Source organism: Neoarius graeffei, chromosome 26 (genome assembly GCF_027579695.1).
Source record: "Neoarius graeffei isolate fNeoGra1 chromosome 26, fNeoGra1.pri, whole genome shotgun sequence".
Taxonomy (NCBI): domain Eukaryota; kingdom Metazoa; phylum Chordata; class Actinopteri; order Siluriformes; family Ariidae; genus Neoarius; species Neoarius graeffei.
This window is the reverse complement of record NC_083594.1, coordinates 5657744-5680706: the sequence shown is the minus strand read 5'-3', so window position 1 is coordinate 5680706 and position 22963 is coordinate 5657744. Positions and strand designations below refer to the sequence as shown.

The 22963-nt window shown below is 43.4% G+C and overlaps 1 protein-coding gene across 3 annotated transcripts in view; it reads left to right on the top strand.

Annotated features, from left to right (window-relative positions):
* cdk18 (cyclin dependent kinase 18) overlaps window positions 1-22963 on the top strand; it is a 206007-nt gene that overhangs the window by 149215 nt on the left and 33829 nt on the right. For all 3 annotated transcript variants that reach the window (XM_060910973.1, XM_060910975.1, XM_060910974.1), the window contains 8 exons: window positions 2917-3031; window positions 6532-6626; window positions 7778-7840; window positions 7933-8056; window positions 8302-8422; window positions 18928-19025; window positions 19278-19383; window positions 22834-22876. In XM_060910973.1, the coding sequence (XP_060766956.1) occupies window positions 2917-3031; window positions 6532-6626; window positions 7778-7840; window positions 7933-8056; window positions 8302-8422; window positions 18928-19025; window positions 19278-19383; window positions 22834-22876 (765 nt within the window). The remainder of the gene's footprint in view (window positions 1-2916; window positions 3032-6531; window positions 6627-7777; window positions 7841-7932; window positions 8057-8301; window positions 8423-18927; window positions 19026-19277; window positions 19384-22833; window positions 22877-22963) is intronic.

The window sequence follows — 22963 nt, the reverse complement described above, 5'->3', positions numbered from 1 at the left end:
CTGAACTCATACGGGTAGCGGGAAAGCTCATCAATCTGATGGTTCTCAAAGCCATATGTCCATTTTCCATTAACTGTAAAAAATACAGACAGACTATTGGGGGGAAAGAAAACAACAACAATAACAAGAAAAACAACAAGTTGTCCAGCACATAGCCTTGATGGATACCCTGAAAAAAAAGTAGAAGACAAGACTGTGTGAAGGAAAAATCAGATTGGTGATAACAAGCAAGCAGAAGAGTACTAAAGTGAAGACTAAATCTGATCAGGACTTTAATGTATTATACATAATTTATTATTTAATAAAGGTTTTGTGGGGCAGCACGGTGGTGTAGTGGTTAGCGCTGTCGCCTCACAGCAAGAAGGTCCGGGTTCGAGCCCCGTGGCCAGCGAGGGCCTTTCTGTGTGGAGTTTGCATGTTCTCCCCGTGTCCGCGTGGGTTTCCTCCGGGTGCTCCGGTTTCCCCCACAGTCCAAAGACATGCAGGTTAGGTTAACTGGTGACTCTAAATTGAGCGTAGGTGTGAATGTGAGTGTGAATGGTTGTCTGTGTCTATGTGTCAGCCCTGTGATGACCTGGCGACTTGTCCAGGGTGTACCCCGCCTTTTGCCCGTAGTCAGCTGGGATAGGATCCAGCTTGCCTGCAACCCTGTAGAAGGATAAAGCGGCTACAGATAATGAGATGAGATAAAGGTTTTGTTTTTGGCGAAATACATATATCACAAGAGTTACAAGCTAAACAAATTTTTAAAAAATTCAGGAATTAAACACATGGGGGCGTACTGCTTCAGGAACATAATCCATGACAAGTTAAGGCCTCTGCATGCTCTTGCGACAAGGCTTTCGCAGATAGCTTTTCGCAGACAGTTGTAATTTATCGTTGAGCGGGGAGTAATAGGCGTGCGCAATGTTATTCACCGGCACAATGCAAGGGGGCGCGAAGTCGCTAGGAGTAGTTGGTGGGTGTGGTTAGTGGAGTGTTTATCCTCCGGTTACTTATAGTGACTAGAACTTTTTTTTTTAATAATGAATAGAACTGGAGTCGTATAGATGTACGTACTTCCTCAATCAACCGCTCTTCATGCTGCTCCATCTTCGCTCGTGTTTTTAAAAATGCCGGTCGTGAAAACAAAACAAACCGGGAAAGTAGGGAAGCGGAAGTGCGTGTACAGCGGGTAGAGTGGACCAATCAGAGCCCTCTTGTCTGCAATGCTGTCTGCGAGGCTTCTGCGGTGGTCACAATTTTTGGGAGGTGCGCGCAGAGCGTCTGCGAAGGTGGGGGGGCTACGCAGACACTGTCTGCGACGCTATCTGCGAGGACTGGGTTGTCAGCATAAATTGGCCTTTACTCTTCCCACGAGTGTTGTAGTCAAGACCAATTAAACTGAGACCAAGTCATGACCAAGACCAGAGTGTATCGAGACCAAGTCAAGACCAAGACTTTGAGGGGTTCAGATCAAGTCAAGATTAAAACCAAGGAAGGGTGAGACTGAGCCATGACCAAGAAGAGAGTACCGTATATCAAGATCAAGACATTGAGGGATTGAGATCAAGTCCAAACCAAGACCAAGACACGGCGAGACCAAGTCAAGACCAGAACCAGACCAGTGGATGTGAAGGGGGAGGAGTGACAGCCATTAACAGGAAGAAAAATTTCAAATTAGCAATGAGTCACGTGATTGGTTGTGTTTGAAGCAGGAAGTCTTACAGTACATCCAATCACAGTAACAATATTAACAAATAACTCAGACAATGCACAGGCAATTTAATGAAATCCCCACAGTTGTGGTCTTGATCAGTCTTGAAATAAAATCCCAAGTCCTCCATGTCCGAGACTGAGACAAGACTGAGTCATTTGATTCTGAGACAAGACCGAGACCTTCAAAAAGTGATCTTGAGAATAACCAGTCTCAAGTACCACAACAATACTTCCCACCCAGAATCCGAATATTTCCCTCTACCCAAATGTCCTGAAGTGTTTTATTCCTTCTATACCACAGCAGCTTGCTAGCGATGACAAGTATTCTCTGATAAACATCATACTTTTTATCTATTTAGCCAATTATTGTTGCAGTCGTTTCCTCACCAGCATCTCTTTTTTTTTTTTCTTTCTCAAAGTTAATAAGGCAAAAAAAAAAAAATGCAGCTTGTCAAGTTACAGAGAAACCAAAAAATTCCTGAAGATTTTCCTGTGGGGCGGCACGGTGGTGTAGTGGTTAGCGCTGTCGCCTCACAGCAAGAAGGTCTGGGTTCGAGCCCCGTGGCCGACGAGGGCCTTTCTGTGCGGAGTTTGCATGTTCTCCCCGTGTCCGCGTGGGTTTCCTCCGGGTGCTCCGGTTTCCCCCACAGTCCAAAGACATGCAGGTTAGGTTAACTGGTGACTCTAAATTGACCGTAGGTGTGAATGTGAGTGTGAATGGTTGTCTGTGTCTATGTGTCAGCCCTGTGATGACCTGGCGACTTGTCCAGGGTGTACCCCGCCTTTCGCCCGTAGTCAGCTGGGATAGGCTCCAGCTTGCTTGCGACCCTGTAGAACAGGATAAAGCGGCTACAGATAATGAGATGAGATTTTCCTGTGGGGGGGAAACTTACCAACTGACTCTTGAGATTTGTTAGATCAGAACGTATTGATTTTTAAGTTTATATAATATCATGTAGATCATCCATCGGTCAAGTTCCTGGGAATGAGCTTTTATGAAACATTTTAGAAATAATCACCACATTCGAGAATTCAACATCGTAAAGAGAATTGATAAGAATTACCATGGCTAGACTTCACTTTAATTTCCGGATCATAAGTGAGGCAGCTTTTATGTGTCTTGTATTTTTTCTTCCTGTATAGAATATAATATATTAAGCTCATTGTTCCTTCATTGTTCTGAATCTTGGCCTCACGTTATCTTGGTCTCTACACCAGGGCACTTATGCTACAGTATTCAAGGGGCGCAGCAAGCTGACGGAAAACCTGGTGGCCCTGAAAGAGATCCGGCTTGAGCATGAAGAAGGAGCCCCTTGTACCGCCATCAGGGAAGGTAGTGTCCTTCTCCAGAACAACTTCACAATAACAGGCCATTTTTAAGCTCCCTGGTTGTTAAAGCTCCAGATTTGTGGTCGGGAGTGCAAATCCTAGACTAGTGAGCTGCAGGCTTCCTCTCCCCCGGGCTTAAATCTCTCTCCTAAATGAGAGGACGCGGACGTGACGGGAATGGGTAAAGAAGGAGTGTCACTGTGAAGCAAGACTGCCACCTAGTGGGCTTGCTGGGTTTGATCTCGGACAGGAAGCCTGTGTTGTGAAGCTGAAGTGCTAGAATGATGAAGCGTAGTAGAGTTTTGGCATGCGTACATCTCTGAGAGCCACTAATGAACAAGACAGGTTATGCACACAGAGTTCCTAGAGGTGTCTACAGTCAGGTCAACTTGGTTCTTCAAGGCTTCAAGGGAAGGGTCCATCTAAGAACCTTCACATTACATTACGTTACGTTAATGACATATTATCCAGAGCGACATACAACATACCCAGAGCAGCCTGGGGAGCAGTTTTAAGTTAAGGTTAAGTGCCTTGCTCAAGGGCACTTCAGCCATTCCTGCTGGTCCAGGGAATCGAATCAGCGACCTTTTGGTCCCAAAAGCTGCTTCTCTAACCATTAGGCCATGGCTTCACTTCGAGACTGTAACATCTTTTAAGATCATAACAGGATTCGGTTGAGAGGAGCCAGGAATGGTGTCATTATCGTAATCAGTGCTTAATAAAACAGTAAAACATAAGGTACCGGAACCGAGAGGAGCTCCAGCAGGTGGAAATGGAGGGGAAAGGTCCTGGAGCATACAGTATAGACACACACAGTGACACAGTTCAGTCAAATAAAACATATAACAACAAATTCAGCTGTCTTTTTTTTCACCATTTCAAAAATTCTTTGTTGGCTGGTTACATGAGGACACTACAATTTCTAGTTAGCACTTGGGTGTCCTTGAAATGGATCAGTTGTAGACTATTTTTGGAAGCCACATGACACATGAAGAATGATAATTTCTTTAACAAGAAAAAAAAAACTGTAGATGTGTCAGTTTTATGAAAATAACTCCAAAACAGATGCTAGTTTCATTCTCATGAGCACCAGATTAGTCTGAATGCTGAATGACTTCGGGAAGTTAACGAGGCTGTGTTAAAAAAAATATTTAAATACAGCCTGTGCTAGATCGTCAAATTTCCATTAACTGCTAAATTATTATGCGGTCAAAAAAAACCCCAAAAAACCCTCCCATCCTTGCAGCCTAAAGCTGTACAGCGAGAGGAATCTTGTTATCTGACAACCGCTCAAGCTGTACGCCTCGATCTCTTAACATGGCAATGAAAATCGCATCACGAATGTGTTCACACTGTAACGATGCCTCCTGTGGCAGGTGCTTGCATATGGGGTGCCGAGTGTCACCGGGCCCATTTCGTGGACGAAATGCATTTCGTCCATCACAGAATGCATTTCATCATCACAAAATGCATTTCGTTGGACGAAATGATGGACGAAATGCATTTCGTGGGACGAAATGATGGACGAAATGCATGTCGTGGGACGAAATGCATTTTGTCCATCACGAAATGCATTTCGTGGGACGAAATGCATTTTGTGATGACGAAATGCATTCTATGATGGACGAAATGCATTTCGTCCATCACAAAATGAATTTTGTCCATCACGAAATGCATTTCGTCCACAGAATGCAGTATGATAGATCACGAAATGAATTTCGTCAATCACAGAATGCATTTCATCGGACGAAATGAATTTCGTCCATCATGAAATGCATTTCGTCCACAGTATGCAGTATGGTAGATCACGAAATGAATTCCATCAATCACAGAATGCCTTTCGTACATCACGAAATGCATTCCGTCCACATAAGACCTTTGATTGTGCCATTTTTCCAAATGATCTTTTATGACCTGTTTGCACATTTTGCGTGACCAGTAGGCTACACAACGTGGCATGGGCCCGGTGACACTTGGCACCCCATACTTGCATCGCATGACGATTGAAAGCTAAAAGCCAGTGATGCCACCAGTCACCTCAGTATGAAAGTGAGGTTGTTGACACGCAGGCAGCGCTCAGTTTGCTCAGCTTTATGCATCAAAACCTAAAACAGAAGGGAAAGGGTGAACAGGGACATGAAAACGGGTGTTTAATCTACTATGGCACGTCCTCCCATTACCTGAGTGTTTCTGTAATCAATTTTCTCTCAAATCCATGAAACAAGCTCGTTACTCATTAATACAGTTACTATGGTCACGCCGAGCATACACAAAGTTACAGATAGATGTTCGTTTCCATTGTTAACTTTTAACTAGCTCACACGACATGACATCGAGCTAAATTTTTCACTGTCAGAAAGCTGACTTCCAAGAGCTTCGAGGATATCATCTATTTATGCCTCACTTAGCCGTCCACACCAGAGTTACGATCCAGTTCACAAGTCATTATGTCAGACTTTGTTGGCAAATCGTGTCAAAATCATTCAATTCAACTCAATTTTATTTGTGTAGCAATTTTAACAGTGGAAAGCTGCTTTACAGAAATATATAATTCATGACAAAAAAAAAATGTCAGATTTGTGGCAAAAAAAACATAGTAAAATTCTACCAAAGGCATCTCATAATCATCGCAAAATCTTGCAAAAACATTATGGGAAAATGTGACAATATCGGAAACTTGTCAAAATCAGGTAAAATCTGTCAAAATGGTGAGAAAATCGTATTAGAATTGTGGTGTAATTGTAGCAAAATTAAAATGTACCAAAATCAGATAAAAATTGTAACAAAATCTTGGCAAAACTGTCGTAAAAATCATATCAAAATTATAGCAACAGTTTTATCAGAATTGTACCAAAATCATGTCAAAATATGAGCAAACTTGTATCAAAATTGTAGCAAAATTAAAAATGTAGCAAAATCATATCAAAATTGTCTCAAAATTAGATCAAAATGATCAGAACTGCATCCAAATTATATCAAAATTGTATCAAACCATAACAAAATTATAGCAAAACTTTTATCAAAATTGTAGCAAAATCATATCAAAATGATATAAAAATTGTAGGAAAATCATAAAATTATTGCAAATTTATATCAAAATTATATCAAAATTGCATCAAACCATCACAAAATCACATCAAAATGATCTCAAAATTGTAGCAAAGTCATAATTATAATTATAGCAAATTTTTTATCAAATTTGTAGCAAAATTATATCAAAATTGCAGCAAGATTTTTATCAAAATTGTAGTAAAATCGTATCAGTATTAGAGCAAAACTGTATCAAAATTGTGGCACGGTCAAGCAGGGCAAACCGGCCTTAAAAGCTTTTTTTCGTCCCTCTAACGTTCTATGAATTATTGTTACCCCCAGCACAGAGATGGCCATTTTTGTACCAGTGTAGAAATCTCGACCTGACACCCTCCCATGAGGATCCCTTATTTATAATACTGTTTAAGAGCGTGTTCACGGTGGTAATTTTCTGTTCATTTTGTGTTTCTGTAGTTTCACTGCTGAAAAACCTGAAACACGCCAACATTGTGACTCTGCATGACATCATCCATACAGACCGCTGCCTCACTCTGGTCTTTGAATATTTGGTAAGATTTCGTACACTCCTTTGCACGCCTTTGGGGTAGATAACACCAATGGGGGATGGGGGTGGAGATGACATCATCAAACCTACCACTGCTGAGCTCCATGAGTACGGTCCAGCTGTGACCCAAAGCCAGTTATATCATAAACATTTAACAGTTATTCCACGTAATTGAATCGTACATGAGCTGATATCCAACGAGGCGCATAGCACCGAGTTGGCTATAATCCATGTACAACGAGATTGAGTGGATTAACTGTTTTATTGTATCTACATTCACTGGATTTTGAGAAACGGAGCATTTTTATTTTTTGCAAATCCAATAAATAAAACCTTTATACAAAACGTCCGACAAAATAATTTCCACTTAGAATGTAAACAAGCCGGCGAAATGACAGGCGCAATTTGTGAAAAATGCGATAATAATGATAATTCTTGAAAAATAAAAAAGGTACGTCCTTACCATCAAATACTTTAATCCCATATTTTATTGCTTTTTTTTGTATTTTTTGTGGTTTTGTTTTCGAGTCGAGTTTTTATTTCATCCTCGGTTGGTTCAGCAACATGCGCTGCCATTTTGTTTTTCTCTACTCGCGGTATATGAGCTGATATCCTAGTAGTAGAGTAGCCAATCAGAGTGCACGATTGCTCATATCCAGTGAATGTGGATAGAATAAAAGTAAATAGATGGCTGACGTATGTTCATATCTTGGTGGTTACGAGAGACCAGGAGTGATGCCAATGAGTAAGGAATAAAACGCTCTGCATCATGCTGTTCTAGAAAAATAATCAACAATGTGGTGGTGTGATTTGTCCAAAGGGAACCGTAGTTACAGGTGCCACCCCGAGTCTGATTACTGCCCTAGAACAGCATGTCCTGAAGTGTTTTATTCCTTTTATACCAAAGCAGTTTGCCAACATTTACCACATCATCTGTTCTTTATTAAATACCAACATAGTGTAATATGTTTATTATTATTATTTTTACATTAAGTTGATCGTCCAATAACACGTCCCTGTGTCAGATGTTACTATAGAAATGGTAACGTATTAGAACAAGTGCATTAGTAGCCTTCGATGTTTGACTTGAATCCAGGACATGTGAATGTGTGTTAATCTGTTTTTTTTTTTGCTAAATGTGTTCTGGTTTTGCAGGACAGCGATTTGAAGCAGTATCTAGACAACTGTGGAAACCTCATGAGCATGCACAACGTGAAGGTGCTGCATTGATCTCCGTCACTTTCCAAGCTGAAAAGGAAAAAAATTCCAATTATAATAATAAATAATGATTTCACGTTCTTGCCTTCTAGATATTTATGTTCCAGCTTCTGCGTGGTTTATCTTATTGTCATAAGAGAAAGATTCTACACAGGGACCTCAAACCGCAGAATCTGCTCATCAACGAGAAGGGAGAACTGAAACTAGCTGATTTTGGTGAGACTCTTTCAGAACATTACACACGCAAAGCTTACTTTCATCTGATCTCAGACTCCATAACACAGATCCCTTATTCTCTTCCCCTCAGCAACAGCACGACTTTGTAACTTCAAATGATATAAATCTCAGCATGGTGCCGTGCCAATTACGGGGTTACCAGGCAATCTTTCTTCCTTGGATGAATAATGTTTATTGTTTTTCTCTCTCACTCGCTCTCTCTTTCTCTCTCTCCGGCTTGTTAGGTCTGGCGAGAGCAAAATCCGTCCCGACAAAAACTTACTCCAACGAGGTGGTGACTTTGTGGTACCGGCCTCCAGATGTCCTGCTGGGTTCCACAGAGTACTCCACTCCCATAGACATGTGGTAAGTACTTGCTAATCCACATGCTAGCTCCTACGTGCTAACAGAGTTAGCCACAGGGGATATTAAAATTTCCTCCTCTACGATTCCTTCTTACGAGTAACAGCGTTGAGAAAAAAAATCACTTGCTTCTTTTTAGCTACATAAATAAAGACATATCATAAACAGTCAGTCAGGGCGGCACGGTGGTGTAGTGGTTAGCGCTGTCGCCTCACAGCAAGAAGGTCCTGGGTTCGAGCCCCGGGTCCGGTGAGGGCCTTTCTGTGTGGAGTTTGCATGTTCTCCCCGTGTCTGCGTGGGTTTCCTCCGGGTGCTCCGGTTTCCCCCACAGTCCAAAGACATGCAGGTTAGGTTAACTGGTGACTCTAAATTGAGCGTAGGTGTGAATGTGAGTGTGAATGGTTGTCTGTGTCTATGTGTTAGCCCTGTGATGACCTGGCGACTTGTTCAGGGTGTACCCCGCCTTTCGCCCGTAGTCAGCTGGGATAGGATCCAGCTTGCCTGCGACCCTGTAGAAGGATAAAGCGGCTAGAGATAATGAGATGAGATGAGATAAACAGTCAGCTAATTAGCTGATGCTAATGTAGCGATATTTAGACTTTATTTCCTAACACTTACAACCCCGATTCCAAAAAAGTTGGGACAAAGTACAAATTGTAAATAAAAATGGAATGCAATGATGTGGAAGTTTCAAAATTCCATATTTTATTCAGAATAGAACATAGATGACATATCAAATGTTTAAACTGAGAAAATGTATCATTTAAAGAGAAAAATTAGGTGATTTTAAATTTCATGACAACAACACATCTCAAAAAAGTTGGGACAAGGCCATGTTTACCACTGTGAGACATCCCCTTTTCTCTTTACAACAGTCTGTAAACGTCTGGGGACTGAGGAGACAAGTTGCTCAAGTTTAGGGATAGGAATGTTAACCCATTCTTGTCTAATGTAGGATTCTAGTTGCTCAACTGTCTTAGGCCTTTTTTGTCGTATCTTCCGTTTTATGATGCACCAAATGTTTTCTATGGGTGAAAGATCTGGACTGCAGGCTGGCCAGTTCAGTACCCGGACCCTTCTTCTACGCAGCCATGATGCTGTAATTGATGCAGTATGTGGTTTGGCATTGTCATGTTGGAAAATGCAAGGTCTTCCCTGAAAGAGACGTCGTCTGGATGGGAGCATATGTTGCTCTAGAACCTGGATATACCTTTCAGCATTGATGGTGTCTTTCCAGATGTGTAAGCTGCCCATGCCACACGCACTAATGCAACCCCATACCATCAGAGATGCAGGCTTCTGAACTGAGCGCTGATAACAACTTGGGTCGTCCTTCTCCTCTTTAGTCCGAATGACACGGCGTCCCTGATTTCCATAAAGAACTTCAAATTTTGATTCGTCTGACCACAGAACAGTTTTCCACTTTGCCACAGTCCATTTTAAATGAGCCTTGGCCCAGAGAAGACGTCTGCGCTTCTGGATCGTGTTTAGATACGGCTTCTTCTTTGAACTATAGAGTTTTAGCTGGCAACGGCGGATGGCACGGTGAATTGTGTTCACAGATAATGTTCTCTGGAAATATTCCTGAGCCCATTTTGTGATTTCCAATACAGAAGCATGCCTGTATGTGATGCAGTGCCGTCTAAGGGCCCGAAGATCACGGGCACCCAGTATGGCTTTCCGGCCTTGACCCTTACGCACAGAGATTCTTCCAGATTCTCTGAATCTTTTGATGATATTATGCACTGTAGATGATGATATGTTCAAACTCTTTGCAATTTTACACTGTCGAACTCCTTTCTGATATTGCTCCGCTATTTGTCGGCGCAGAATTAGGGGGATTGGTGATCCTCTTCCCATCTTTACTTCTGAGAGCCGCTGCCACTCCAAGATGCTCTTTTTATACCCAGTCATGTTAATGACCTATTGCCAATTGACCTAATGAGTTGCAATTTGGTCCTCCAGCTGTTCCTTTTTTGTACCTTTAACTTTTCCAGCCTCTTATTGCCCCTGTCCCAACTTTTTTGAGATGTGTTGCTGCCATGAAATTTCAAATGAGCCAATATTTGGCATGAACTTTCAAAATGTCTCACTTTCGACATTTGATATGTTGTCTATGTTCTATTGTGAATACAATATCAGTTTTTGAGATTTGTAAATTATTGCATTCCGTTTTTATTTACAATTTGTACTTTGTCCCAACTTTTTTGGAATCGGGGTTGTACATATTAAGTAGCATATTAACTAACTGTCACTTTAAAGCTTACAGGATAGCAATGCATTATGGGTAACACTCAAGGATATGAATATTCATCATCATCATCATCATCATCATCACCACCATTTATAACACAACAGTGATGCTTCCCAATATGGCTGACCCTGTGAATCAAATTTATGCTAATGCTAAATGTAATTACAGCATAATTTTAGCTGGACAAAGTCTTTTCTGAGGAAAATATCATCACATCTGAGGCAAATGTTGATATTCCGGATAGTTTTATCTTATTTCGTTATCACTACAACTTTATATTGTTTATAAAGCAACAAAAACAAAAAGGCTTAGCTGCTACATGCTAGCTAGTACTTACTGTTTATATCTCAAAGTTTCATTACAATAGTGTTTTCCGTAGAAATTTCCAAAGAAATTGTAACCTTACAGAATCATTTCTTACGAATTTATCAACACATCTGAGGGAAATGTTGATATTCCTGAGAGATTTAGCTTGCTTCACTGCCACTGCAACTTTATATCGCTTAAATGAACAGCTTAGCGCTTGAAGTTCATATTTCAATTACAGTGCACAGTTTTTTCTTAGGAATTTATCAACATAACATTCTGAGGGAAATGTTGATATTCTGGTCAGTTTTTATCTTATTTACAACTTGTTGAAGTAAACAGCATCGCTGCTATGTGCTAGCTAGTGTTTAGCCTCTAGATCTCCTAGCTGTTTTAGCAATGGTATTTTCAATTAATTTGGCAATTCGTTTGTCCTTCAACATCAAAAATCACAAATTAAGAAGTATACATGTTGTGCGATACAACAAATGTGCTATATTATTATTATTATTATTATTATTATTATTATTATTATTATTTTAACCAGTATGCATGTATTGAACAAGCAAAGCGCTTCTTCAGCCGTAGGAGATGAAACCAGGAGATTTTCAAAAAGGTTGGTGGATGTATAGAAGATATTACACTTTCACCTGAAGATATGAATTTTATCTTCAAGTGGTGAATTTATATTTTTCAACACGTGAAGATAAACTTCATATCTTCACACCACTGTGTAATGTTCTTTATATTATATGCACACATCCACAAAAAAAAATACGCAAGTTAATCAAAAGAATTTTAATTTTGAACTGGTTCGCCATTTTGACAAGTCAGCGGGAAAACACTGGGAGTGACGTCATCGGAGTGCAATATCGGGAATTGTTATCCATACAGGACACTTTTTCAAAGGAATAAAAACGTGTTCTATTCCCTTCTAGTGCGTTTCATTGATTTGGTTCGATAGCATGCAATATTGTTAGTATATCACTTATCCTATGTGTATTACGTCACTCTACCCAATGGAGAATGAGTGGTGAATATGGTTTACGATATTGCATGGTTGTCAAGACAACATGACATCACATGTCAGAGACGTAAAACCTCCACACTAGCGAGCGACTGGGACAATTTGTAAACAAACATGGCCGCCAGGTTTGCTTCGTTAAATATGGAAGATTTTGAGAGAATTTTGAAAGAGAAAGACGCGTTGAAAACCCGAAAGGAATTTGTATGGATGATAATAATAATAATAATAATAATAATACTGGATGGCTTTTTTTCATGGTATATCAGAAATATTCCATTCAGCTACCCATCTTCGACTTGTTCAGTATCATGCTAGCTGAATGGAATATATCTGATATACCACTCAACGCCAGCCAATATTATTTAAATATGTCACTCAGATCTGTGATGTACCGTATTTCGTATGAAAAATGCGAGTTTTTCAACATGAGAAGATAAAATTCACATCAAACTAACGTATGATTTCCTTTTTATTATATCAACACATTCACAAACAAAAAGTGCCCGAATTTATCAAAATAATTCATCGATTTCCTTACGAGTGACATATAGAGACTTATGTCACGGTTTTGGTTCTCCATGTCCCAGATGGAGCTCGTATGAAAAATACCAGTGGTGTATTTCCCAGTAAAACACTGACGTTATTATGACATTCGTTCTATGGGTCTCCAAAGTTCAGAGAGTGTACAGTAGTGTTAGGACTAGGACTGTTTTGGCCTCTAGAGGCCGCTGTTATTTCCTTTTCATGTCGTGTTCATTTTGGCCTCTAGAGGCCGCCACTGTTCCTGTGTTTTGAGTTTGTGTTAATTGCCTAATTATCTTCACCTGTGTCCTTAATTAGTTTGTCTATTTATACCCCTGAGTTCAGTCCTCTTGTCACGGAGTCTTTGTGCTGTTATGTTTATCTCCAGTTTCCTTTGTACTGTGTTTTTTGATCTTCTTAGCTTTTGTATTTTTGCACTTTGCTTTTCTTTTGGATTATACTCTTTGGTTTTTTTTTGTCTTTTGTTTTGCCCTGTATATAGTGTATATAGTTTAAATAAACCTTTTGATTCTTTTTCTACTTCCGCCTCACGCCTCTGCATTTGAGTCATCCCCCTGGTGGCCTAGTGGGGGTTTGCTGGATTATCACACCAACGAACCAGGTTCGAATCCCAGCAAAACCCTAACAGAAAGACTCCGTCATGACCGACTCAGCAGAGGCTGCTTCAACTGTCTACCCGGCCAACCTTCAGGGAATTATGGCAGCTTTGACACGCTTCGGAGCGACCATGGACGCTCATGGACGTACGCTCACCAGCCAACGTGAGGCCCTCGCTCGCCACGAGGAACTGCTTCAGCAAATTGGGAAAACCCTGGCACAGCTGACATCTCTGCCTGCATCTCCTGCTCCTGATCCAGTTCCTGCTCCTGATCCAGCTCCCACTCCTGCTCCAGTGCCTCCTGCAATGCTGCCTTCTTCACCTCGCGAACCCAGCCTTCCTGCACCACAGAGGTATGACGGCAAGCACAGTGAGTGCCGAGAGTTCCTTACCCAGTGTCAACTCACCTTTGAGCTTCAGCCTACCACCTACACTACGGATCGCCGCAAGATTGCCTTTGTGATCACCTTATTAGCTGGTAAGGCGCGAGCCTGGGCTACTGCTATCTGGCAAAGACAGGGACCTGAGTGCTTTGATTTCCAGCTGTTTTCTGAAGAGATGCTTCGGGTCTTCGATCAGGCAGACATCAGTACCGACGCAGCCCGAAAGCTCATGTCCATCCGGCAAGGAGGAAGCGTCGCAGATTACGCCATCTCGTTCCGAACACTCGCAGCAGTAAGTGGATGGAACGAGACTGCCCTGGTGTCAGCCTTTCACCATGGTCTGTCTGACCCCATCAAGGACGGTCTGGCCTCTATTGGATGCCCAAGTGACCTCGAAACCCTCATCTCACATGCTATTCGTCTGGACAACAGGATGAGAGAACGCCACCAAGCCTTGAGCCCCCCCAGCCTCCCTACCTCTACCTGGAGACCGTCTACCTCCTTCAGTGACTGTCCAGAACCCATGCAAGTGGGTCGTACTCGCCTCTCCGCATCTGAGAGGGAGCGCAGAAGGAGGGACAAGTGCTGCATCTACTGTGGCAAGCCTGGTCACTTCCGAGCATCATGTCCCGAACTCTTGGGTAAAGGACCGCCCCGTCCAGCCGAGAGAGGGTTGTGACGGGGCCTACCCTCTCTCCCGGACTCCCTGGCCAAGGAATCTACATCCCAGTCTCCATCTCCTGGGGTGAGTCTGTCCACTCTTGTCAAGCTTTGATAGACTCAGGGGCGGCTGGGAACTTTATGGATATTCACTTCGCCCAAAGCATCAATATTCCGACTGCACCTCTTGAAGTCCCACTGTCTGTGTCTGCCCTCGATGGCCAAGCGTTAGGTGATGGAAGAGTCACCCAAGTTACTTCTCCAGTTTTCCTCCAGTCTCAAGGTCACAAGGAAGAAATATCCCTGCACCTGATTCCTTCACCTGAGTTCCCAGTTATTCTAGGCCTTCCTTGGCTTACTCGCCACAACCCTCGCATAGACTGGGTAACAAGCCAGGTTGTGGAATGGGGCCCTGCATGCCATGCCTCTTGTCTGCTCTCTAGCTCTCCTGTGTCTCCTGCCGAGCCCCCTGATCTCACCGAGTTATCTCAAGTTCCCACAGAGTACTGGGATCTCAAGGAGGTATTCAGCAAGAGCAGGGCCGCCGTTCTTCTTCCGCACCGGGCCTACGACTGTGCCATCGACTTGCTCCCTGGGACTACCCCTCCTCGTGGCAGACTGTTTTCACTCTCTCAGCCAGAACGCAAGGCCATGGAGGAATACCTCAAAGATGCCCTGGTCTCTGGGTTTATTCGACCCTCCACTTCACCTGCTGGAGCCGGCTTCTTCTTTGTCGGCAAGAAGGATGGGGGGCTCCGACCATGTATTGATTACAGGGGCCTGAATAAGATCACTGTGCGCAACCGATATCCCCTTCCGCTGATGTCCACAGCTTTCGACCTGCTCCAAGGCGCCACCGTCTTCACCAAGTTGGACCTACGGAACGCATACCACCTCATCCGTATCCGACAGGGAGACGAGTGGAAGACTGCCTTTAACACCCCGTCTGGGCACTACGAATACCAGGTGATGCCCTTCGGACTCACCAACGCACCAGCTGTTTTTCAGGCCCTAATCAACGACGTCTTAAGGGACATGATTAACCTATACGTTTTTGTCTACCTCGACGACATCCTTATCTTTTCCAAGACCGTGCAGGAGCACCGCCACCATGTCCGCCAGGTTCTCCAGAGGCTGCTACAGAACAATCTGTTCGCCAAGGCCCAGAAATGCGAATTTCATGTTCCCGAGGTCTCCTTTCTGGGATTTATTGTACGGACAGGCCAACTCCAAATGGACCCTGCCAAGACCCTGGCCGTCCGGGATTGGCCTACTCCCAAGTCCGTTAAGGAGGTTCAGCGGTTCTTAGGATTCGCTAACTTCTACCGCAAGTTCATCAGGAACTTCAGTTCTGTGGCAGCACCCATGTCAGACCTCACCAAAGGGACAGGTGGATCTTATGGCTGGTCTCCTCAGGCAGAAAAGGCGTTCAAAGACCTCAAGGACCGCTTCTGCACGGCACCCATTCTGGTTCTCCCGGACACCTCCCAACCATTCATCGTGGAGGTGGACGCCTCGGACAGTGGTGTCGGCGCGGTGCTCTCTCAACGTTCGGAAGGAAAGCTGCACCCCTGCGCTTACTTCTCCCACCGCCTGAGTCCTGCTGAGTCCCGGTACGATGTGGGGGATCGAGAACTGCTAGCGGTCAAACTGGCCCTTGAGGAGTGGAGGCACTGGCTGGAGGGAGCACAACATCCATTCCTGGTTTGGACTGACCACAAGAACCTGGAGTACCTCCAGCAAGCCAAGAGACTGAACCCTCGACAGGCTAGGTGGGCCCTGTTTTTCAGTCGGTTTGACTTCACCCTCTCATACCGCCCCGGCTCCAAGAACACCAAACCTGACGCACTGTCCAGACTGTTCTCTGCCACTAACAGGGAGAATGAAGTCGGGCCTATTATCCCTGTGTCCCGGATTGTGGCCCCTGTCCGCTGGGGTATTGAGGAGGCTGTCCGACGAGCCCAACGCCAGGACCCCGGTCCTGGGACGGGGCCACCAGGCCTCTTGTACGTCCCACATCAAGCCCGGGCCAAGGTTCTCCAGTGGGGTCACTCTTCCCCTCTCACCGCCCACCCGGGAGCTCGGAGGACCCTGGACTTCCTGAAAAGACGCTTCTGGTGGCCTAACATGGAGAAGGAAGTAAGGTCATTTGTCCTGTCCTGTGAGGTTTGCACCAGAACCAAGAACCCACGACAGCGTCCCCAGGGTCTCCTGCATCCTCTGACCATTCCCCGGCGTCCCTGGTCCCACGTGGCAGTCGACTTTATCACGGGTCTCCCTGAGTCACAAGGTAACACGGTCATTTTGGTCTTAGTTGACAGATTCTCCAAGGCCTGCCGCTTCATACCACTGTGCAAACTCCCCTCTGCTCTTGAAACTGCGAAACTTTTGTTTAATCATGTCTTCCGAGTCTTTGGTCTTCCACAGGACATCGTCTCAGACCGAGGGCCCCAGTTCTCCTCCCGAGTGTGGCACGGGTTCTGCAAGGTCATCGGAGCCACTGCCAGCCTCTCCTCTGGGTTTCACCCACAGTCCAATGGTCAGACGGAGAGGCTCAACCAGGACCTGGAAACCACCCTGCGAGGCCTGGCTATGGATAACCTGACATCGTGGAGCACCTGGCTGCCATGGGCGGAGTACGCCCACAACACCCTGCAGTCATCGGCCACCAAGCTGTCGCCATTCCAGTGCCAATTCGGGTTCCAGCCACCTCTGTTCCCGGACCAGGAGGAGGACGCGGGGGTGCCCTCGGTCAACCAATATGTGAGACGGTGTCGCAAGACCTGGAGCAAGGTCAGGAAGACCCTCATACAGACCTCCAGAACCAACCAGACTCAGGCCAACCGCCATAGAAGACCTGCACACGCTTTCCGCCCTGGGCAGCGTGTTTGGCTGTCCACTAAGGACCTTCCACTGCGGGTGGAGAACCGCAAGCTTGCTCCTCGCTACATTGGCCCCTTCAAGGTGGTGCGCAGGGTGAACCCTGTCTCCTACCGGCTCCAGTTGCCCCGGACTCTGAGGATCAACCCCACTTTCCATGTTTCCCTGTTACGGCCCGTACTGACGTCTACGTATGCCCCTGCCCCTAGGAACCCCCCACCCCCCCGCATCTTCCAGGGGCAGACTGTGTTCACTGTGAATCGCCTGCTTGACTCCCGCCGGGTCCGCGGCGGGTTGCAATATCTGGTGGACTGGGAGGGCTATGGTCCTGAGGAGCGCTGCTGGGTTCCTGCTCGGGATGTCCTTGATAAAGAACTATGTCGGGACTTCCATTCGGCCCATCCGGATCGCCCTGGGAACGTCAGGAGACGCTCCTAGAGGGGGGGGTCCTGTTAGGACTAGGACTGTTTTGGCCTCTAGAGGCCGCTGTTATTTCCTTTTCATGTCGTGTTCATTTTGGCCTCTAGAGGCCGCCACTGTTCCTGTGTTTTGAGTTTGTGTTAATTGCCTAATTATCTTCACCTGTGTCCTTAATTAGTTTGTCTATTTATACCCCTGAGTTCAGTCCTCTTGTCACGGAGTCTTTGTGCTGTTATGTTTATCTCCAGTTTCCTTTGTACTGTGTTTTTTGATCTTCTTAGCTTTTGTATTTTTGCACTTTGCTTTTCTTTTGGATTATACTCTTTGGTTTTTTTTTGTCTTTTGTTTTGCCCTGTATATAGTGTATATAGTTTAAATAAACCTTTTGATTCTTTTTCTACTTCCGCCTCACGCCTCTGCATTTGAGTCATCCCCCTGGTGGCCTAGTGGGGGTTTGCTGGATTATCACACCAACGAACCAGGTTCGAATCCCAGCAAAACCCTAACAAGTAGTTGAGCTCTTTCAACTTATATTTCTTCACTTCATTGCTCATATAACAGTAACTACCAAGGCAAAAAAAAAAGTGATGTCGGTAAAGATATGTCCATCCTTGTTGAAACGTCTGACCAATAACAAAAGACAAAAAGAAAAGGAGAAATCCTTCATTGTGAGGGTACGAAGTTGCTCGATAAAATGATCACCCAGTCTCCTCTGGACGAAAATCCCAGTGTAACACTAATCCAGTCCGAACAGGGCTCTCGGCAAAGTGGATCAGGTGCATTCAAGTCCACAGAAGATTCCTCGATGAGCCCGGAACTTTTATTTAGTGAGAATGAACAAGAAAGTGCGCTCTCATGTTACCTTTGGATTACAAGTTCTAAAAAGCTTCCATTCTTGACCAAGTTTGAGACCTCACATCTCAGAGATCCATTTGTATTGCATTTCTTTCACCGTTGTTTTTTTCTTGTATTTCTCTCACACACAGGAAACTGACTTTTATGCCCCAGAGCACTCGAGTTTTTGATTCAGTGTCAGAAATGTTTTTTTTTTTTTTTAAACTTGGGTTGTGCTGTTCAATAAAAACCCCTGTGTGGCAGTAATCCAGGGGATTAGCCCAGTAGCCTAATCAATCCATGCGTGACGGCAGCCGCATGTCTCCTCCCGATATCTCCAGCTCACAGACATCCCATGGCCACCATCCAAATGACAAGAAATCAAAACATGGGCTGCGGGAGCCGTCCTCCAGTTCGCCCTAACAAAAAAAAAAGAACCAGAAAATCTGTTCAAATCCATTCTTTCATGCGAATTATCCCTGCTGTGCCTAAATGTCAAAGATTTATTCATTTATTTTGAAATTAATGTTTTTTCTCTCTCTTTTTCCCCCAGAATTTAATGTAATTAAGCATTAGCGTCTGTGTTATTTGTCTCGCATTCAGGGGCGTAGGGTGTATTTTGTACGAATTGGCAACGGGACGGCCCATGTTCCCAGGCTCGACCATCAAAGAGGAGCTACACCTGGTTTTTCGCCTCATGGGTACGTTTAGCTTTTGACAACTACAACATTTCGCAAATAAAAATCTACTTTTTTTTTTTATGAACATCTGAGACATGTCATATATTTAGCGTGCAAAAAGCCCCAAAGCTCTGAAAAGCATCAGCCGAGTTCTCCCATAGGACCTTATTTGTTCAGCAATCTTTGCAGAAACCTTGTGTTATGATCATTACTGTATTTATATCCAAATATATTCCACTTCTCTCTTCTACAATTTATTTCTTTTTTAACAAGGAACCCCGACTGAAGAGACCTGGCCTGGGATTACAGCGAATGAAGAGTTCAAGTCGTACGTTTTCCCCCTGTACAGAGCCCAAGCTCTAATAAACCACGTTCCCAGGTAACACAAGACCAATTAGTCGACAGATCACAACCCACACAAATCCTCTAGTCACTGTATTCACTCACCTATGGTCAATTCCAGAATTATTGGCACTCTTTGAGAAAATGTGTGGAATTTAAAGCGAGACAGCCTTTCGATTTTATAAAATTGGTGAAATTTAGTTCCGTCTGAAATGTGGTCATTGTGATATGTTTATTTCTGTAATATCTCGCAAAATGTGCATGAAATCACTCGCTTTGCGCAGTCAAGCAGACAGAGGAAGTCCGTGTGCGCATGCGCAGGTTTACCTTCTTCTTTTGGGTTTTACGGCAGCTGGCATCCACAGTGTCGCATTACTGCCATCTACAGGTTTCCCTTTGAGCGTGCACTGACAGTTCCATCATTCTGTCGCTAAACGAACAGCTGATCACACCGAGGTGCTCGCTGAGTGCCCATATTTATTAGTTTGGTCCTGCGTTTCCTTTCCTTCATATATAACATAACGTCTTTTCTTCTTGCTTTCTTTCCGTTACTCTAGCCGGTCTTTCACGTTTCATTCGCACACTCGCGTCCTCCATTTTTCTCTCCTGTTTCAAATTTGTATCCCACAATGCCTTGCACAAACAGGGAAAGCCCACCACATGATGTGATGCATGATGTCGTATCTTAAATTGGGTCATGGTGAAGCAGGAAAAAATAGCGGAGAATTGAGGGCCACGTGGAGATAAATTCATTAATTGTTCTATTTTTAAAAAACTAATAAAATTGGAAGTCTGTGATTTGAATTCAGTAGCTTTCAGTCACTAAACAAAAATAACTGGGTGTCGGGGAAAATTCTTTTTATGACCTACACTTGAAAAATCTGAAAGGCAGTCTAGCTTTAATTGTAAGGGTGCCAGTTATTTTGAAAAATAAATAAAGCACTACTTATGAAACCTTGTTTAAGATTCCAAATTAAAAATCCATGTATTTGAGACACAGCAATAATCAAGGAAGCAAAACTGGCCATGCTTGCAGGGTGGGCGGGGCATACGCTGTTTCTCCTGTCAATCAGAGCAACATTAGTCAATCATAGGTATGTGTAAACTCATGTATGCAGAAGAGAGCAGCTAGCATTTTCCTCCATTGTGTGGGGAGAGTGGGTGGGTGGGAGGGAGGGAATTAATCAAAGACAAACTTATTGTTTGTCACGTAGTTCCGTGTGTGTTCCGTGTGTTGTTTCAGAGTTTTGGTGTCTTCAGTATGATTCTGCAGTGTAGAAAATGGTAATACAGAAAAACCTATGAATGAGTGGGGGTGTATAAACTTTTGACTGGGACAGTGTATATACTGCAAATCACTGATACTGTATAAATCACTTAAGGATTTAATTTGCACTTTAAAAGCTACTGCTTCCCTTGGTTCATTACACATCTTGTATTCGCTGTCGATGCACTATTGTCTTTGTTTTGTTTTATTGTACAGCCTTTGTGTTGGTATAATAATAATAATAATAATAATAATAATAATAATAATAATACAACCCCGATTCCAAAAAAGTTGGGACAAAGTACAAATTGTAAATAAAAACGGAATGCAATAATTTACAAATCTCAAAAACTGATATTGTATTCACAATAGAACATAGACAACATATCAAATGTCAAAAGTGAGACATTTTGAAAGTTCATGCCAAATATTGGCTCATTTGAAATTTCATGACAGCAAAACATCTCAAAACAGCTGGAGGACCAAATTGCAACTCATTAGGTCAATTGGCAATAGGCCATTAACATGACTGGGTATAAAAAGAGCATCTTGGAGTGGCAGCGGCTCTCAGAAGTAAAGATGGGAAGAGGATCACCAATCCCCCTAATTCTGCGCCGACAAATAGTGGAGCAATATCAGAAAGGAGTTCGACAGTGTAAAATTGCAAAGAGTTTGAACATATCATCATCTACAGTGCATAATATCATCAAAAGATTCAGAGAATCTGGAAGAATCTCTGTGCGTGAGGGTCAAGGCCGGAAAGCCATACTGGGTGCCTGTGATCTTCGGGCCCTTAGACGGCACTGCATCACATACAGGCATGCTTCTGTATTGGAAATCACAAAATGGGCTCAGGAATATTTCCAGAGAACATTATCTGTGAACATAATTCACCGTGCCATCCGCCGTTGCCAGCTAAAACTCTATAGTTCAAAGAAGAAGCCGTATCTAAACATGATCCAGAAGCGCAGACGACTTCTCCGGGCCAAGGCTCATTTAAAATGGACTGTGGCAAAGTGGAAAACTGTTCTGTGGTCAGACGAATCAAAATTTGAAGTTCTTTATGGAAATCAGGGACGCCGTGTCATTCGGACTAAAGAGGAGAAGGACGACCCAAGTTGTTATCGGCGCTCAGTTCAGAAGCCTGCATCTCTGATGGTATGGGGTTGCATTAGTGCGTGTGGCATGGGCAGCTTACACATCTGGAAAGACACCATCAATGCTGAAAGGTATATCCAGGTTCTAGAGCAACATATGCTCCCATCCAGACGACGTCTCTTTCAGGGAAGACCTTGCATTTTCCAACATGACAATGCCAAACCACATACTGCATCAATTACAGCATCATGGCTGCGTAGAAGAAGGGTCCGGGTACTGAACTGGCCAGTCTGCAGTCCAGATCTTTCACCCATAGAAAACATTTGGCGCATCATAAAACGGAAGATACGACAAAAAAGACCTAAGACAGTTGAGCAACTAGAATCCTACATTAGACAAGAATGGGTTAACATTCCTATCCCTAAACTTGAGCAACTTGTCTCCTCAGTCCCCAGACGTTTACAGACTGTTGTAAAGAGAAAAGGGGATGTCTCACAGTGGTAAACATGGCCTTGTCCCAACTTTTTTGAGATGTGTTGTTGTCATGAAATTTAAAATCCCCTAATTTTTCTCTTTAAATGATACATTTTCTCAGTTTAAACATTTGATATGTCATCTATGTTCTATTCTGAATAAAATATGGAATTTTGAAACTTCCACATCATTGCATTCCGTTTTTATTTACAATTTGTACTTTGTCCCAACTTTTTTGGAATCGGGGTTGTAATACCCACCCATTCTGTTGAAGGGTGCCAATAATTCTGGCATGGGCTATAAAACTGAATATCTTTATTGTTGTTGTACAGGTTCAGTTTTTCCTCATGCGATGAAACGTATTATATAAAAAAGGAAATAATGTATAAAGTACAAAATAAATAAAGATATCTACAGTACATGGAATTGTATAAATACAGTACAGTTAAATGACCGTAGTGCAGATATACTGTATGCATCATAACACACTCATAACATGCCATTCCATAAAAAAGAGATTATTATCTTCTCGCTGATCTGATCTAAAAAAAAAAAGTGTTGAATAATCAGATGAGGGCATGGTGTGTTAGTCAAGTCAGTTTGAAACTACTTGCAGAAATCTTCCTTTTTTTTCCCGTGTGTGCGCAGGCTGGACACCGAGGGCATCGATCTTCTCTCAGCTCTTCTGTTGGTGAGTTCAAAGCCGCACAAATGGTCGACCTTTTCTACGCTGAGTTTGTTGGTACGAATGAAATGTCGTCTGAACCTGAACTGAATC